Raw genomic sequence first — 18,496 nt, 5'->3', positions numbered from 1 at the left:
AATCAAAAATCCCCTCATAGTATTCAGGAGTGGCTTAATGGATGATTTTTGCCCGTGTATCCACTTTTCCTTCAATCACTTGGATAAATCATTTAATTCACCCTGATTTGTTGAACTATTTTCATACATGAGCAAATCTTTTCACAGACTTAAAGGTTGTGGTGAAATGGAAAAAGTGAAATGAAAACACAGAACCAAAATGAAAGTTATTTTTTGATCTTCAGCCCTTCACGTCTGTCTGTCTGAAGAATGTCTTTTCTTTCCAATTCCACAGTGTTACATCACATTTGAGAAAAGAACGGAAGGTCGTCTCTCATTCGGGGAGGGAAAGCGGAAACAGCCCGGAGAACGTCACGGCATTCCGTCAGCGTCTCGTCCACTTAATTAGAGTCTCTGGCGAGCGGTACAAGAAGATGAGTTTGGCGTAAAGCTCCTCCTCCAGCTCCAGCTCACCTGTCTCACGCACCTGCAAGACAAAGAGCCAATCAGGTGGCGACACTCGCCGGTCGGCCTTCACCACGACGGCCGGGAAGCCGCTTTTGCTTTGCATGAAGAGACACGTGCAGCTAAGCCTTCTGAAGAACCGCTCACAGATGGCGAAACGGTAAGTCAGGCTGGTACCGACTCATTGAGTTAGCGGGGTTGCCCCCTTGAGGGCCACTTTTCCGCATGGTTACAGTTTTTAGCAGCGAGATAACTCGATGGCTATACTGTCAGTTGTTAGCTAAAAGAAAAAAAGAGAGATTGTTTTGAAAGACTAATGACTTTTCCTCGGACGTAAATTTTAGTTGATCAATTCAATCACACGAGTTGGTCTGGCTGTGATGAGTAGAACGAGCACCCCACACAGGCTTGCTCAGGTACTGCAATTGTTACTTGCTGGCTATAATTAAATTATTTTTGTGAAAAGAGGCTTCTCTTTCTCAAAACCCAACGAGAGCTGGACCATTGACTGAAAAATTCCATTTTAGATCACGAAAACAATGTAATTATATCTATAATTTATTCTATTTGAAAAAAAAAACCACTGATATTTCCTCATAATTTTGAATTACCATCAAGCAGACCTCTTGAATGTAAACAGAAGAGGCACAGTAGCCTACAGATTTTTGCACTAATGTAGAGATCCATCAAAATAAGGGTCTTAAAAAAGTCATGTTTCACAACTGACCCCATTTTTTATTATTGTTATTATTATTAATAATAAATATTTATCTATGTAGACCAGGAAAATTAGATGGTACCAGGAAGATGTCGGTGCACAGCTTGAGGATGCGGTCGACGCAGGGAAGCTCCTCAAACATGATGGAGTGACTGATTCCACTGAAAAATTCCCGTACGAACTTCCCAATGACCAAAACCACAGAGGCGTACAATCCCATAATGCTGCGGGACACAAGCAGAACGTCAGAATATACTGGGTGCTGTTGTTGTACATGGTTACCATGGCGACTCAAGTACCCATATCCGGCCAGGAAGCCGAGACTCGGTGGGCTGACTTTATCACTGAACACAAAGATCTGAAGGCCCGCTTCTCTGCTGTTGTCTGTTGAAGTTGCGCCCCCCAAATGTACAAGACTGGAAGCTGGTTGGTCGACAATCCACCACTCCTGGATCTCTTGGCTCTCGTTGACTGTTCGCTCCAGGGACAACAAAATGTCCTTGTAGCAGCCGTCTAATCGAAGGAGCAACAAAACAGTCTTTCCTTCTGATGCATGCACATGAGAAGAAATGATCTGTGATGGCGATTAGAAACCTGTGTAGAGCTGCTCGATGGGTTTGGCGTTGGAGTCACTTGGCGCTCGTAAGAAAGATGGCAACACGGCGTCAATCACACTGAAACAAAAATGCATCGTTCAACTCGCACCAAACCTGATCTTGCCACGGCTGACTCAGCAGTTTTTAAAATGTTGAAACTTGTATCCTTGACCAAAGCCCTCACTCACACAGGAAGTGTTCTGGTACCATTCAGGAGCTGGATCAGTTCCAAACGAGTCTGGTCATTCAGGTAGGACACATGTTTACCCGATGCAAGCTCCGCCTTTGCCCCAAGACTCAAGTTCCTGGTTTTAGCGAGAGAGAGGGGTTACTTTCTGTATTAGGGGATTTATTATCTTTCAAGGAAGTAAATGTGACCTCTGAATTGTCCAGGACAAGGTCAGGGGAAAGTGGTCCAGGTTGAGCACCTGGCTCAGGTATCGCCTGCTTGGTGGACTGATGGTCCATAGAGAGTTACTGCTACCCTGCAGCTCGGCCACAGTCACATCTTCGTGACTGTATGCTTCGAGAAACTGCAAAGCGCTCTGAGGGAGCAAAAGGGGACAACAGTGTTCGGACGGCTGGTTGGAGCAATGATTCAAAAACAAGACGAAACATTTGAGATGAAGTTTTACCGGAAAGTAACTGTAGGAACGAACAAAGGCTCTGAAGTCTTCCTCGGTCAGGTCTTTCAGCTGATTCTGCTGTGCACTCATTGTGAAAACTGGCTACAAGGACACGGATGAAGAGAGTCAGTAAAGGACGAGATCCAGTTCAGGCCTAGTTTACCTGGAAGCCTCCCAGAGTGATGGTCAGAGAGATGTCCAGCGGCTGGTTGACGACACCAGCCACCGACTTGACGAGGGACATGAAGAGCAGAGGAAACCACACGATGCAAATCAGCAGCAGCACGATCAAACCTCCCATCCCGTACTTCACCACTCGTTTCTTCTTCTGACCACGAGGCTGAGGGTATCGCTGAAGACCAGAAGACAAAAAGACTTTAGGGCTCAGGAGTCTGACAGCTTTGAGAACCGAATGGGGACCTTCTCAGACTCTCTCCAGCACTTTAAGACAAAGCAGTGGGCATAGACATCCTCAACGCAGATCCAGGAGGACAAAGACAAGGTGGTGTCGGTCCACACCCAGTCCATCACAGCTCGCAGCTCAGTCAGGAAAGGAACCAGTCGGAAACTACAAATGAACATGGACAAAGTAACAAAGTCTGCAGTGGGCCGGGATCCGCTTACCCTTGGAACAGGAACAGGTTGAGATAATTGTAGCTCTTTGTCAGGAAGTTTCCCAGGACCCGCGTCGGATAACCTGAGCGAATCTGGTACGCTGACAAGCCGAAGTAAATACATTTGACGAAATACCACAGCTGAGCCACCAAGTTGTGATTGAAGCGTCTGGACACACAGATAGGTTTCAGGGTTCAAAACAGGTGACATTCACCTTGGGCAAGAGCAAATGGAGATGATCATTCACCTCTCTGTGACAGTCGGCAGGATGAAGAACATCCAGAAGTGGATCCCCAACACCAAAATCACCTGAAAGACCAACTTTCCCAACACGGTCTTCCTTAAATACAGAGCTCGATCGATCACCATGGTACCTGAAGACACGTAGGAGGATAGTGAGGCACCTCAACGATATTGGATCATTCAGGTAGGATGACGTACCGAACTGGATCAGAACCATCACCAAGAATGCTTCAGGAACTTGGTCCTCTGAAAGGGAGGAAGTGATGTCGGCGGCTGCCGAGTGTTTCTGAGACGTGAGGACAAAAAGCAAAAGATGAATCTTTGTGACTTGTGCTCACGGCATGTGAACGTATACCCCAAAAGCCCAGAAGCCGAAGACGATGATGATGAAGTCGATTGTGTCCGCCAGGAACATGAGGACGTAAACGTCGGTCACGGCGCTGTACTCTGGCTGGACCAGAGCTCGGAAGAACTGACAGACTGGACTGGAAAGGGACTCGCACCTGAAAGTATTTAGTGGGCGGAGAGGTCAGTGCTGTGGTAAGCTAGGCCATCGAATCAAACTCCTTACTTGCTAACACAGTATTGCTTGCTCCTGATGGAAAGTTCTCCAAGTTTCCTCAGCAGCAGTTCCAACTTGCCGAGCTGTTCTATGGAGCTCATACTGCCTGAAAACAAGAAGACCAACATAAAACAATCTCAGGGCAAAAATCAGAAGCAAAAATCCAAAGGCTGCTTTGTTTCACCTGTAGGAGAACATAGTCCGGTGGAGCTAGAGCAGGCCTGCCTCTCACCACCCCAGTACACCATATCTGTGGGAGTTGAACTTAAGTCTGCCTGGTCATCTTGCTGATACTTGGTGTCAGTGGAGATACTCTGGTCCCAAAGTCCATGGCACTGGGTTAAGTCCACAAAGAAAGAAAATAAATCTTTGAGTCATTGTTGTTCATTTCTTGATCTTGTGCTATACCTTCAGTATGGCTCTGTGGTAAAATAGAGCAAGCAGTTGCAGAAGGTCATACAGAACGTAGCCTTCCTTCTTCTCCACCCCCAGTATGTTGGGAGGGTGGAAGGGTTTTGAGCGGTCCACCTCTAGTTTTTGGTTGAAGGGAAAGAACCCAAACTGGAAAAAATACTTGATCACGATGGTAACCTGAAGGAGACAGTCCTGAGTGTTAGCACATCAGAGCTAGAGGAACAAGACTTTATTGATACTACATCAGGGAAGTTTGCCGGTTCCACCAGAAAATGACACAGATCCAAGTGGTGTGCACCTCAGTGTAGATGATGGCTGTCATCCAGAAGGTCTTACTGGGTCGAGGTACAGACAGAGTTGCCCACAGAAACACCAGAACAGGAAGTACCAATGTGAGACAGCTGGCAGACACCATGTGGTTCAAGACGATAACCAGGTAGCAGACCGTCTCGGATCTGGTCAAAACCGATGGAGATCAGTCAGTCACAGGTTCAACGGGGTTCTTGAAAGCCTGATTTCAGCAACTACCTGGCAGCGAGAATGTTGTAAAAGGCATAGCATAGCTGGAGAAGCTGGGGTTGGTTGCGATAGAACTCATCAGATGCCTCCAGTTCTACACTGTGGAAAGTCCTGAAGAAAAGACAATTCTAAAGCACACTCAAGTCAGCAAGATGCAGATCCTCAGTCGGCCTTACCTGTTCTTCAGAAGCTCACTCGCTGTCAGCTCCTGAGGACGAGATGTCAAGAGACAAGAAGTGGAGGTACATCCAGATGGGACGTCAGTCTTGTGAAGTAAGAGCTGCCTCCTTAATCTTGCCTTCATTCTTCTTTTGGATTCGTCCTGCTCACTCTCCGGCTCTTGGATGTCCTCAGCCAGAGCATGGCTGTAGGAAGGTGGGGACATCTGAGAGGAGGGCGAGGCAGCCCTGGAAGAGGAACGTTTGGGAACTTGTTGGTCAGATTCTCCAGAACTGGTCAAACAATGCACCATGACACCCTAATTGCGCAATCAATTTCCACAAAAAGCCTTTATGGTTCGAAAGCAAGTTCTTCTCAGACTGGCCATCATCATTGTGATTGTCCAACTATGGAATTCCAAATACCAACCAGTGTGCAGTGGGAATTTAGGAAAAACTATTCTAATAGATACAAAATGAAGTTCCCGCCAGTAGCTTGAAAAGAACAACCTTTGGTCCTCCTCATCTGAAGATGATGAAACTCTCTTCATCCTGGTCAGTTTGGCTCGGTGTGATTGGCTGGTCATAGCTATGAAGCACTCTGGGCAGTCTTCTCTTGTCTGGACCACAGAGGCATCAGCCATTGTTTCATCTCCAGAGGCTGGACTCTCGTCTTTGTCCTTATTTCCTTTTTCATCTATAACTGCTTCAAACAACGAGACATATGGAGGGAAACTGATTCTTATCCTTGTAACGTGTTTTGTGATTTGATTTTTGTAAAGCACTTGGTGACAGCAAAAGCCATTGTGGAAGCGCTATATGATAAAAGTCTAACCTTCTTCCTCAGGAACACTCAGGTTGATTCCTGATTCTCTGGAACTCTGCATCATCTGTTGCTGGTAGTACACATGGATGGCCTCTCTGGACGGCACCTGACCCTGAGAACATAAGAGTAAGCAGGTGGCGGGCCATCATGGTTGCGACCCTCGAGCGCTACCTGCTTGGCCTGCTGGGTCAGCATGCAGCGCTCCATGCGCAGCACGGTGGAGATGTCCACGTGTTCTCGACACAAACCACCCAGCCAAGAGGTCAGTGAGTCCAGCAGAGCCGACAACAGAACCCAGCAGAAGCGAAGAACGTTGGAGGCCCGACGCAGGACCGTATCTTCAATGTAAAACATGATCATGTCAGTTCCTAAATTGTAAACCTCCTCTTGGTCAGACCAAACATAGTCACTGTTGGCACTTTTCCATTTAAGGTTCCAGAAGGTTCCTGGCATGGCCACCGTTGCTTCTCCTCTACAACACTGGGGCGGTGGACCTACCCGCTCCCTCCTCCTTGTCCTTCTCCACGTCCTCCTCCGAGTCCTCCATCACTTCAGTAGTGGCGCAATCTAGAAGGATAAGTGAGTCACACTTGGATTCCTCAACTTTTCTGTTTCCTTTGTGGAAGTACCTGACGTCTCCTCTGTTCCGCTTTGCGCCATCTTCTGCTCGGGCTTCTGTTTCTTCACTTTCTTCTGGCTGTGACGAGCTCTCAGGGCCGTTCTGGAGTCCGTTATCCAGGCGTGATACACAAACTGAACAAGTCAGACGGGAAGGAAAGGAGAAAGAGGAGATGTTACAGTATTGGTAAGAGAACCAAACTCAGCCAAGGATAGTGCTGAAGGAGAAGGAGAGGAGCAAGAAGAGCAGGACGGGGTGAGGCACCTGAAGGGCAGATTTGTCAGGACCCTCCTCCTCCTTCTCTTCATCCTTTTTGTCATCTTCATCTTCCTGGCTGTCGCTCTCAAACAGGAAGTAGTCTCCGCTCCTCACCACTGCCGACACAAAGCGAAGTCAGTAAGGGCGTAGCGAGCGAGGCCATCAAGCGGACGTGACTCACTGGAGGCATGGTTGACCCACGGCCTCCACCAATCCTCCTGTGCTCGCCCCTTCATCTTTTCCTGAGCTGAACACAAAAAAAAATGGCCAAACTGATGGGTTGGATTTCCTGGTTCAACAGCATGCTTTACACATACCATCACTACGGGAGCTTCTTTGAGTCAAATTGAGCATTTTCTCTTTTCCTCTTCGGAACTTCTGCTGGCGACATTTAATCCTCTCCATCCTGTAACACAGAGCCATCTTCAGTTTGCTGAACACTTTGCAGGGGTTTGTAAAACGAGGCTTACTGTCTCTTCAGTAGGTCCATGGACATCTTCTCCACCTCCAGTCTGGCACGCACTGCTTTCACGGTAGATGCTTCAAAGAGCTCCGCCCCCCTAAAAAACATTTGAAGCCTGTCACCCCGCCCACATACGTGGAAGCGTGTGTCTGTATGTCACCTGGAGGCCAGCAGTTGGGTGTTTTGCAGGTCCAGCACCACGTAGAGGAAGTAGTGACTCCGGAAGACCCTCCGTTGCAGCAATAGGAAGCAGAAGCACACGCCGTCCCAGATGATTCCAGCCTCGTCGCTGGGGAGTTCGCATTGTTTGCTGCTCTGCTGTGCCGCTGCCGAGAGGGGTGACACCCGGGTGAACGAACGCGGCTAACAGGGCGATGGAAGGACGGACGGAATGTTTACGCTTAGCGTAGCCTCGGATGGTGCAGGCCAGGCTGAAGAGCTGGACCAACCAGCAGTGGTTGACAACCAGCGACTTGATGAAACCACACGCCAAGATCTGCAGCGGGGGAAAAGACAGTCCTTTGTCGGGGCGTCCATTTTGCAGATGAGAGTCAAGACAAACGTACAGAAAGGATGTTCTTCATGGTGATGACAAAGACGTTGTAGCCGATCAGACAGTCCCAATATAGCAGGATGGAGCCGACGGGTTTAAGCAGCAGGTCTCCGCCCACCAAGAGGAAATAGAAACACGCCACTAGGTAGCCCATGCAGAAGATGCTGATCCTGCAAGAGAATTAGAATTAGAAAGTGAACTGGATTCAGGCTTAACCCACAAATGAACTTTCACCTGGTGGTTCCTGTGATGAAGATGATGGTGAGGACAAACCAGAACATGTAGCTGAAAATGATGACCTTCATCATATCCAGATAAGACCTGGGCACGACGGTCAGAAGGTCAAACACACGTAGACAAACGATCACAGATGGGACGACCTCGTGCTCACCTGCACAGCATGAAGTCGGGGACGGTGATGGGACGAAGCCCCCGGGTCAGATCCCAGACGTGGCCATCTTCGACATCCAGCTCGCCGTTGTTGCCGGCCAACGCCTGGACGCTGACGTCACGCTCGTCCTCGAACACTTGAAGCTGTAACGAGGCGCCCAGCAGGAGCAGATAGTCGTCTGGACCACACCCAGGCGCACGCACACGCACAATGTCTTTCCTGTCCACGTTTTCTTGAAGGAGCAGAAGGAGGGAGGACCTTGCTTACATAGAAGGAAGAGGGGGTTTGGGGGAGTCAGGTGATCTGGCAGGAAAAGCCATTTCACCACGTTGGAGTCCACGTTGGATGTGGGCGGCCGCCATGGATAATCTGAGGGACCACACAAAGCACTGTGAGATTTTGTGCTTCCTTAAGCTCCGCCCCCCTCCTTTCTCATGAGGCCAGAACCCCAGAGAGCTGAACTAACTGGACAATCTTCAGATGATAATGTGCAGATGTTACCTTTGCAGGCAGCAGGCGGCAATCCAATACACAAGAGATACTGGAGACACAAGAGCCCGGAGAGGAAGTAGCAGTATTTTGGCCACACTGCACTGATTCGCTTCCTGCTACGCCTTGACAGGACGCCGATGAGCCCCAAGGCGTGGCCAACGGCGAACAGATCCATCCGCTGACCAATCACGTTGACCACTAACAGAAAGCAGGTCTGACATACAAACAATCGTGAGCACGTGTTTCCAGATGCTCCCATTGGTGCCGCCAGTCGCTCACCTCCAGGCCGAACTTGTAAAAGAAGTAATTGAGAAAATATTTGGCGCAGCTCAGCACGCTTTGATCCATGTGACGCCTGCTGATGTCATGGAACAAAGTTTTGGTTGGAGGTGGGACTTGGTTGCAGCGCAGACGGTGGAATTCCTGGTGTCTGTCAACCGTCACCTCGAAGGCCAAGAGCGCCAGCATCATCAGGTTGTACTGTGAAAACAAGCGTCAAGCCGCCGGCTGTCCGGGTCGGAGAGACACCGAGTCGACTGGTCTCACCCGCAAGTAGTCCAGCAGTTTTCCCTCATATTTGCGAAGACCCACCCACTGGGCGGGGTCAATCGGAGCAGCGTACAAGACTGAGGTAGACACGTTGGTCGTGGCGTTACCTGGCTAAAGACAGACAGACAGACAGTGCAGCATCTTTTTCCTGTAAACTTTGTTATATGTTTGACATGTTGGTGGGACGGACGGCGATTACCATGGTGCAGTTGGATGTGACGGGCTGGACAATGTTGAGCTGGTACATCATCTTACAGATGGCCACCATGCACGTCCACACGGTGCACACCCCAGCCAGCAGGGGGCGCCAGGCTCTGCAAGGCAAAGCCACAGCCACAGACGCCACAAACAGCAGATTGAACACACACACCTGAAAAGAAAGTCGCAGGGGTGAGATGGTTGCGCTAAGCAGACAGTAGCTGGCAAACTTCACGGACCTCCTTGACTGAGATCCAAATCATGTAGGAGGAGACAATTTTCACAATGTGAAGTTCCAGTAGCCACCAGAGGAGGCTCTGCAGGCGCTGCAAAGACAGGAGGAGGCGCAGGAACAAAACCGACAGACGGTCCACCACCAATCTCCACGACACCAACGCTGCGGACAGATCAGCCGACAGTCACTTGTTATCTTCCCTGAGCTGTGATCAGCAACGTCTTACCCGCTGTGTGCTCCGACAGGCTCTCCTCCTCAAATGTGCAGGGCTCCTCATCTTCTTCTTGTCTCCACTTTTCCTCTGGCTCCTCCTCTTTTCCTGAGACCACGCCCCCTTCTTCATCCTCCGCAAAGAGCTGCGAAGCGCCTCCCACTGACATGTCCACAAGGCTGCCCTCAGAGTGGACCAACCTGAAGATCAGCAGTGGCAGCATGGTGAACACAAACCAACTCAAATGGCATCAAGTGACGATACGTAGGCAAAGCAAAACTTGACGTTAACAATCGAGTCTCTCGACATGTTTGACGCTCAAATTAGGATGTCTGGACCTCTGCTCGCTCGAGTTCTACCTTGTGATGGTGCTGTTGTGCGTGTCCACTACAGTTTTGAGGTCTGTCAGCTGGAGGAAGGGCTCGTGAAAGTAGTGCAGGTGAACAATACACACCTGGAAAGGAAAAAGCAGCGTTAGCATTTTCATCGAGACAGTATCCCGAAGCACACTTGTCAATCCGCACCAGCAGAAAAGCTGTGGGGATGAAGATCCTTGTGAAGAGGACTGGGACTGAGAACTTCTCCAAACCCAGATCCTCCAACCTGGAGACAGAAGGCAGGAGAACTTGCAGACCTACGTCCTACAAAGATCCAAGTGGGAGTAGGGTGCAAACCTGTGAGTGCTTAGTCCAGTGTAGTAGGTCCAGGTGTGGAGGGACGAGGGGAACTGGAAGGTGTAGACCAAAAAGAGGACCAACATGGAGTAAACCACCACAGCGACCCAAAAGCCTCGTAATAAGGCCCGCCACTTTTCGTAGTTCAACTGCAGAGACAGGACAAGGCACGGAGTCACCAGGCACTTCTCCAAGAAGCAACTGGCATTATCGGAAGTGGCCGCTACCTGGTAGAGAGCTACACAGCACAGGAACATCACCATGTAGATGACCTTGTACAGGACCATTTTGCCCTCAAAACTGACAAAAAAGAACATTGTGCCGCAGACGTAGATCCAGTATTTGACAAACATCCTGGTGAGTACTGCAAGCAGAGCGTCCATCTGAACTCCTCCTTTCATCAAAAGGACCTCCTCATAGCAAATCTCTTCCATCTTCTCCTCAGCTGGAAAGCAAGAAGACCAGCAGTCAGAAACTGGACGCTACCGGCGGCTGAAGATGTTTTACCTTCCGTGTGGACGATGGTGACGGTGGACAGCCGGGAGTTTGTCTCTCCGTCGGTGTGTCGGTCTGTCTTCTCCATACGAGCCTGACGTAGCAGCAGCCAGAAGGTCAGCAGACACACGAGCTGGAAAAAGCACGGTGGGCTGAAACTCCTCTTCTGAAAACTGTCATCCACGTGCGAACAGATGCGACTATACTTTGGACTTCATTTAGTATTTTTGAAGTTCCTCGTTTGCCATTTTGAAATGAAATAGTTTCTTCGGAGTGACACCTGGTGGTATATTTTTAGAACAGGCCCAGGGTCACCATGTTGGAGCCCCCAAGCAAGCAGCCGTGTGGTGGTACCTTTGACGCCAGCTCCCGGCAGGGATCGTCCTTTTTGGGAAAGAGTCCCGGCACCTGACGGACGGCTGCAAAGCTGAAGATGTACTGCAGGACGAGCAGCAGGTTACCGTAGGCCACCAACCACGGCGAGGACGCCAGCGTGTAGCGCCGCCGCTGGCGCATCATCCACAGAGCGCATGACCACAGCAGCAGCACGCAGGTCAGCCACGACACGTACGTGATGGACCAGGCCATCATGGCCATCAGTGCGGCCACGTAACTCTGCTTCAGGAGGAAGCCCGACGCCACGGAAGCCACGCCGGATCCGCCGTGCGCTTCGTCCTCGCCGCCCCAATGGGCCGCGTCGCCTTCGAAAGCGCACGTCTCCAACGTATCTGCCGTACGGATGGAAGCAAGGAGATTTCAAGACATATCCTTACGACGACTACTTTGCACTAATTCATTGTAATTTTGTTTTATAAAGCTAAAATGAACCAAATTGAGGCGGCCAGCCTTCACCTGAATGGCTGAAGGAGCAGTGAGGCGTGTCCGACTCCAGGATTGTGCTCTGTGTGGGCGGGGCCAAAGACTCAGGCGGACTATCCAGGGTCAAAGAATCCTGAAAGTGCCGTAGACACGTCACGCTCACCTGACTTAATCACAAATGGTACTAAAGATGAAATCGCAATCTTACGGTTGACGTCCCAAAACGCACATCTCCGTCGTGAGCTGTTCTCCACAACTCTCGTTGGCTCTCGGCCGCGATGTCACCTTTGACCTCACTGCCGATGACCTCATCAGTGGTGATAACGTCACTGCTAGCGTCACAGCTTACGGGCTCCAAAGAGTCCATTTTGTCTGTGCTCGGAACCTCTTCGCCATCCAGCAGCTGAAGAAGAAGAACCGCTTTGAAAATGAGGAGACGGCTCTCAGCCACTAGCAGGAGAACATCACTGTCTGCCTTTCCTGATCTAACTGCCCTTTCCCCATCTAACGTCTAATCCTTCTTTTCTGACATCACTGTGCTTCTTTTCCAGTTTGTGCGTCATCACCTTGTTCCTCCGCAGGCCAGCGACGACGTGGTAGAGCGTCACGAGCGTCAGCGGGCTGACAAAGTGAAACCAGCTGAGCTGCGGGTTCACCTGCATCCTCCAGGGAGCATCGCAGTCCGCCGACACCAGAGGGACCAGGCCGAACACGCTGCGGCATCAATCAGTCAGGGTTAGGGTTAGCATTTCCGCGCATATGATGCTGCTACACTACTATGCTGCTTTTCATGTTAGCATGAAGCTAGGTGACCTGAATTCTCTTTTGTTTTCCATGTCGGCTTTACAGTAAACTTTAAGTGAGCGTGACAAATGAACATCTCCGCATCTTATTTGGTTCCAGGGAGAATGTCCCCTTTCCTCAAAGTGGTTATCCGATAAGTCTCCGATTTCTAGGAAGGAATACTTTCATTAAAGGTGGTTTGGGGGGAAAACAAAATTGGAAAACCTGTTGTCATGATGTGTGTTGGTGGACTTTTGCATTCTTTTCAGAAGATTTCATGTTCTGTCTTGTTTGCCTATACATGCCACCTGTTCTGGTGTCAACCAATCGGCTCGCTCCATGTCTTGTCTACCTGTGACTCATTGTCTCGTCACTTGTTTTCTATTTAGTTCCCAGACTTGGCATGATTTGTGTACTCTGTAAGGCTGAGTTTAAAAACAAACCAATCAATCAAATTGATTTTCCTTACATATGGGTGGAAAACCCGTGTTCCATTTAGAGGTAATACCCACGACGTGGCGCATATATTTCCGGAGTCAATGTGGTGAGCAAGCATTCTCTCGTGAAAATCATACAAAACAAGAATTAACTCATTCAAATCGATATTTAATGAGTTGCCTGCTTTATAGGACAACCAAGTATATGTGTATCGATGTGAGGAGCTGTTCTCCACTCATGCTGAGCTCCGGTATGAGGTAAGGGGCTGTGCTTCAATGCTAACGTGCATAATAATTTAGCTCAACTTTGTCTTAGTGAGGAATTTGGTGAAAAATTTTGGGTAAAACCAGTCTTACATGTATTGAACACTATTTTTGTAAGTCGTACTATGCCTTAAGGTGATGTGAAAATAGAAGAGGGTGCGAGTTGGCTATTAGCTTGATGCTAACGTAAATCGCGATATAATAGCTGCTACGCTAGCACATACATGAAGTAATGTCCATTGTTGGTTGCTGTTTGTTTTGCTCGCTAAGCTAACCTGCTACATGTGTTTGTTAAATAACATTACAAGTGTGTAATGTAAATAACTGTGTCAGTGTGCACTTGAAAACAGCAGGGTGCGCTGTTTCACTTAAATTGCTCGTTACCTTAAGGTTGCTTCTGCTAGGCACTATTCTATTCTATTCTATTCTATTCTATTCTATTCTATTCTATTCTATTCTATTCTATTGGACCCTATTCAAAATTTCTAGCTCCATGGGGTCTTAATGTAAATATTCATCTTTTTACTGATGCACCAAGTTAGAGCGAGAAGTTTGTACTATTTTCAGCTTTGGTTCTTCCGAGAATGTCTTCTATATAAAAGTACAAAATCCTGAACTGAATCAAAAATCACTTGAATCGGGCCGTTGTGAATCGAATCGATTTGATTTTGAAAATCTGAATCGATCGCCAGGCCTCTTTCTGCGTGTCTTTGTGACTTTACTTGTTTTGGGGATTTGGTGTTTTGAATGTAGCACATGTCTTGCTTGTCTCTTGAACCCAATTTTGACCCAGACAGGCCTTCAAGCAACTGGGGGGGGGGAAGTTTCTCGGGGGTGTGGAAGGGCAAGGCATCACATGCTTAATTAGAGGCTCTGCGTTTCTTTTTGGTGCATGGACTTCAAACATGCATAAAATGGCTTCACTATTCATTGCCTTTGTTGTCTTTGGAAAATTTTGCTTCCCTCGTAAATCTCTGTTATTTCCCCCTGTTTTTACAAGCTCTGGCAAAATGATGCAAGAGGTTCACATGTTCAATGCGGGCATGTTGCGTCGTCAAATGAGTCGACCTTCTGTTTTGCTCATCGCAAACGCTCAAGTCATAGACGTAAGGCCCTCGGGCACATTTCATGCTCATTGTCGCTGCCGCCCTCATGTGCATTACCTTGCGGCGGTCTGGGTGGAAGGCCACGCCTCCTGCAGCGAAGGCAGCTGGTAGCTGTAGACGAGCAGGAAGTGGGCGGCGGAATACAAGAGCGACATCAGAGAGAGACACCTGAAGAGCGGCGGGGGGAGCCGACCGCTCCAAGCCCACCAAGTGCACACCACCTGAAAAGAAAGTAAGTAGGGCAGGGAGGAGAGTGATGGCAGCACCACACCTGGGGGGGGCAGGACAGGGTAGGGTGGGGACAGAGAGGGGGCATTGCTGGTAAGGACGTGTCGTCATTGTAATAATATGTAGAGAGTGCAAAAAGGTGTTGAAATGTGGAGGCAGGATCTCCAGCATCCAGCCATCCACCCAAAACCTGGGCAGACTACACCCTGGACGGCTTGCGGGCTCACTCTAAGGCTATGTACACACTCTATTGGTGTGGAAACTGGGCAAAGGCTTCCCAAGATGTTCCCAACGGCACCGGTTCTTCTTCACAACCATTGAAATAAGAAGCATGATATCATCCCATGCTTAGAAAAGAATAAAAAACGACAACCCCAACCGGTGCCCTGCAATTTGAATCAGCCCAAATTCCATCTGGCTATCTCCTCATTTTGGCTAGTAATAAGAGGCCTCGCGATTCAACCAATGGGGCAAGGTGTGTGCCATTGCGCTCAACACAGGAGGAACACCATAAGGAACACCACGAGGTCTGTGTGCTTCTGCGGCTTACCTGTGAGTCCCAGCAAAAGCGTGAAGAGAAGCTTGCCTCCAGCGGTCATGGCATTTGCCAGCATCTTCCTGATTTTGCTCAACACTTGTTCCACTTGGGCTGCCACCCTGCTGCCGGCGCTTGCCTCGTCCTCTGGGTCGTAGAGCCGTGATTCCTGCACGGACGCAAAGCACAAACGGGCCTCCTCGGTCACATCCAAATTCAGTCGCGAGACAAACAAGGATGAGCGAGCGAGAGCGCATCGGATTGATCCAGAAACTTGATCCTCACGACCTGTCGCATAACAAGGTTCCGCTTGTAAATGGCTTACAGAGTCATCAGATCATCGAGAGCAAATGTCATTACGAAATGAGCGGAGATGAAGCTTGAACCCTCTTCTCCCATGTGTGCGTGGCCACCTGGGTGTGTGTCGCAGGGCCGAGTCTCAGGCTCAGCCTCCATGCCAGCAGGCCAACCACCAGCACACCGATATCCGGGAGGACGTGTCGCACGGCGGATGGTGCATCGCTTCCTGTCAGCCTGATTGGCGGTCAACACAACACAGCAATGTCATGGCAGCGCCAGCTGCAGCGCCAGCCGCCTTTTGCGCCAAAGCTGCTCATTTTCACCTCACGAAGCCCAGCTGATTCAGCGCCTTCTGCCAGGAGGTACCTGAAGACCAGACAAGACAGGCCAGCGGCCGTGCGTTAGGCAGGGCAAAGAAGTACGAGTCAGACGGTCGCCCATCGAGTCAGACGGGCGTTAGTCGAGTCAGACAAGCACCAGTCAGACAGGGGGCGCCAGTCAGACGGGCGTCAGTCAGACGGCCGCAAACTTACACTTGCGGTCGGGGGTGAGGGCGGCAGCGGAGATCTGGAAGAAGGTCTGCAGCAGCAGGAAGAGGAAACTGGACACACAAACCGCCGTGACGCAGCGATTGCTGTTGCCTAGGAGACCAACGACACCCACTCTGACATTCGACCCTCGGCTCAGTAGCCATCGCTCGGAAGCAGGCAGATTTCTTCAGCTGTGTGTTTGCCAAAAACGGGATGCAAATGTTCCCTCCAATTCATTCACTCGCTCAGTCAAATCTTCTACGGACAAATGGAGGATTCCATCAGTTGCGCTTTTTCTACTTTTGGAGAAGTTTTGGTTTGGTGGCGCACCGTGAGAATTTTTTCCCCCCATGTCCTCCAGCTGCCGAAATTTCACCATTCAGCTCCAATCTAAACAGGAAGTGATGTCACATTTGACCCATTGTCACCCTTTTCTTTTTCTTTCCGCCGGGAGAATCACCTGATACGTCACAACACACAACGCGTGTGTGTGTACGTGTGTGTGTGTTTATCCTTCTGCTTTCCTCAGGAAGGAACACATGCCAATATATATGGGTGTCATCTTTTAGTTTCCTCAGGAAGGACAAGCCTGACCCCCACTGTGATGTATTGTGTTCACGTTGCCACATAGTATTTGTGAACTTTTGTGTTGTTTAGTAAATCGCCCATTGTGGCCCGTTCCATCCTCCCCCTCCCCCCTGAGCTGCCCTAACCCAGACTGACAGATGTCAATGTTTGCATTTCTCACAGCTTTTTGAGCTCTTTCCGCCAACTTCATTTTGTCGGCCAGATTGCACTTTGATTTACCAGCTCAGCCTTGGGGATAGTGCGTGAAAATGAACAGTTTTTCCCACCCAGAAAAGAAGGATTTGAGGAAGGGGGTCAGGACTCACTCTAATTGAAAACGTGAGCAAGGGTCCAACATGCTGCTTTGATTCTCATTTAATTCCAACATGCTGCTTTGATTCTAATCTTGATTCTAGCAAGCAGTAAACATGGGATGGGCAATGCCCCCTTTTTGGCAAAGCACGAAGAACCGCTGTAGGCGGGCCGTGGGACCGGAGGCGGCGGCGGTACCTGCACGCAGGGAGCCGGCGCAGGGTTGGGGCAGCAGGGGCAGCAGGAGCAGCAGGAAGACGTAGAGCAGCGAGAAGCCGTTGAAACGCAGCAAAGCCCCTGCCAACACATCACATCATGCAGGCGTGACATCAGTCATCTTCAGTGATTTGAAAAGCAACCCGCCTGCCCGCCCGTCTGTCTGGCTGAGAAACCTTCCAGACCAAGAAGACAGCGTGGCCTTGTTTGCGCCCCCTTCCCCCTCACTCACACTGCCCCCACTTTCCCAGGTAACAACATCTGGTTGTGTGTGTTGACACACTGCTCACCACACAGCAATACGCTCACGCCTCCCCCTCCGTTTGGAATGTGAGCCGCAGAAAGTTTCGGACCATCCCACGCTTCCCTCACGCCAACGAGTGCGACAAGAATATCGATAACTGCTAAGAAAGTCAAACGCGGGCATCAAGATCTCAACACACGTTAGCTGCTATGCTGTTCACGGTGGCACATGCTAACAGCTGCAACTTGACATCAAGTGCGGGTCGGGGGCCAAAAGCAAAGATTCCGTCAGCAACAAACCGAGACTTTTGATTTGGCATTCCCTTTCCCGTTACCAACTCCATCCGGATTTTCCCATCCCCTCCACACTTCAGGATTCACATGGAGACTGCATTTTGCTGAGGGTTGCAAGTTTCGAGAGGCGTTGACATGCAGCAGAGAAAGGGGCCCTTCCTTTTCTGCCGTACTCAAAAGTGGCAGAAAAGTGGACCTTTTGGTGATAGACACGTGGCCCGCTCGACCTTCATGTCGCGGCCGTGAGAATGCAACTATTGACGAGAAGCTCTTCCTTTGATGGACTTTGGTTTGCCAACGTAATGTTGGCAATGAAGCACAAGCTTCTCATGCTGGAAAACAACAACCAAGTGGATAGTGTTGAATTCTGATTAATTTCAGGATTATTGAGGACTTGAAGCACCCGAATGGTAGTGACGGACAATCCAAAATGAGAAGATTGATTAGAAAAGACGCCTGACCTGCGCTGAGGCTGAGCGGCAGCAGCAGCCTGAAGGTGAAACCCGCCAGCAGCAGTTGGGAGGTCGAACGGGACATGGTTCCGCCGCGTCCCTGCTCCTGCAGCCGGCGCGCCTGGGGCGGGCTGTCAGAGGTGCGTCCGCCTGGACGGGACCGGGAGCGGTGCCACCGCCGCCGGGGGCATTCCGCAAACACGCGCCTCCACACGCTCAAAGGGGTTCGGCCAACAAAACCAACCCCTCCGGGCTCAAACTCCAAAATCCAACAAGAGATGAGAAGAGGGGACAAGTTTATCTCCAGCTTACACTTCTTCCTACAAATCTTCTTCTCCTGCCCCTTGGACTCCTTCGTCTCTCGGGGGCCAAAAACAAGCAGGGGCGCGCAGATGTTTTCAGACCCCCCTCCTCCCTCCCCCTTTTTTTTCTCTCTCTCCGGCCACGCAACCACCCGCTGACGGACGTCCCTCTCAACCAATTGGCGGCGCCGCCGTGCAGACTGCAACCCCTCCCCCATGAAAGAACATCAAATTACAGACAGACCTTGT

General features: G+C 50.0%; 2 protein-coding genes across 2 annotated transcripts in view; one reads left to right on the top strand and one right to left on the bottom strand.

Annotated features, from left to right (window-relative positions):
• zbtb14 (zinc finger and BTB domain containing 14) overlaps positions 1-18,496 on the top strand; it is a 37,073-nt gene that overhangs the window by 7,592 nt on the left and 10,985 nt on the right. Inside the window, exons 11-18 of the mRNA XM_088363196.1 lie at positions 275-604; positions 5,743-6,081; positions 6,154-6,300; positions 6,436-6,595; positions 6,692-10,721; positions 10,810-11,006; positions 11,158-13,005; positions 13,091-13,156. The gene's annotated coding sequence lies outside the window, so the exon portion shown is untranslated. The remainder of the gene's footprint in view (positions 1-274; positions 605-5,742; positions 6,082-6,153; positions 6,301-6,435; positions 6,596-6,691; positions 10,722-10,809; positions 11,007-11,157; positions 13,006-13,090; positions 13,157-18,496) is intronic.
• LOC148380891 (piezo-type mechanosensitive ion channel component 2-like) lies at positions 76-18,346 on the bottom strand. The gene is made up of 56 exons (XM_088363140.1): positions 17,955-18,346; positions 16,939-17,037; positions 15,865-15,972; positions 15,655-15,697; positions 15,445-15,565; positions 15,047-15,200; positions 14,326-14,539; positions 12,245-12,392; positions 11,887-12,081; positions 11,712-11,811; positions 11,214-11,587; positions 10,872-10,992; positions 10,592-10,809; positions 10,365-10,513; positions 10,215-10,293; positions 10,050-10,144; positions 9,706-9,890; positions 9,484-9,641; positions 9,246-9,416; positions 9,044-9,157; positions 8,777-8,977; positions 8,507-8,711; positions 8,273-8,374; positions 8,006-8,183; positions 7,849-7,935; positions 7,628-7,784; positions 7,461-7,557; positions 7,222-7,387; positions 7,069-7,158; positions 6,916-7,004; positions 6,780-6,845; positions 6,605-6,714; positions 6,351-6,474; positions 6,220-6,288; positions 5,893-6,059; positions 5,731-5,833; positions 5,406-5,601; positions 4,914-5,144; positions 4,747-4,848; positions 4,517-4,673; positions 4,213-4,395; positions 3,989-4,139; positions 3,814-3,910; positions 3,598-3,745; positions 3,441-3,528; positions 3,247-3,373; positions 3,009-3,167; positions 2,805-2,952; positions 2,548-2,736; positions 2,394-2,486; positions 2,137-2,303; positions 1,947-2,063; positions 1,757-1,836; positions 1,462-1,675; positions 1,245-1,386; positions 76-466 (listed from the first exon to the last, which is right to left on the bottom strand). Exons 1-56 carry the CDS (start codon positions 18,028-18,030, stop codon positions 365-367), a joined length of 7,824 nt encoding a protein of 2,607 aa, XP_088219266.1. The 5' UTR covers positions 18,031-18,346; the 3' UTR covers positions 76-364.

The sequence above is a fragment of the Syngnathus floridae genome, chromosome 20 (assembly GCF_059516105.1).
Source record: "Syngnathus floridae isolate MCC-2025c chromosome 20, RoL_Sflo_1.0, whole genome shotgun sequence".
In the NCBI taxonomy this organism is placed as follows: Eukaryota; Metazoa; Chordata; class Actinopteri; order Syngnathiformes; family Syngnathidae; genus Syngnathus; species Syngnathus floridae.
This window is presented reverse-complemented; position numbering and strand designations above follow the sequence as displayed.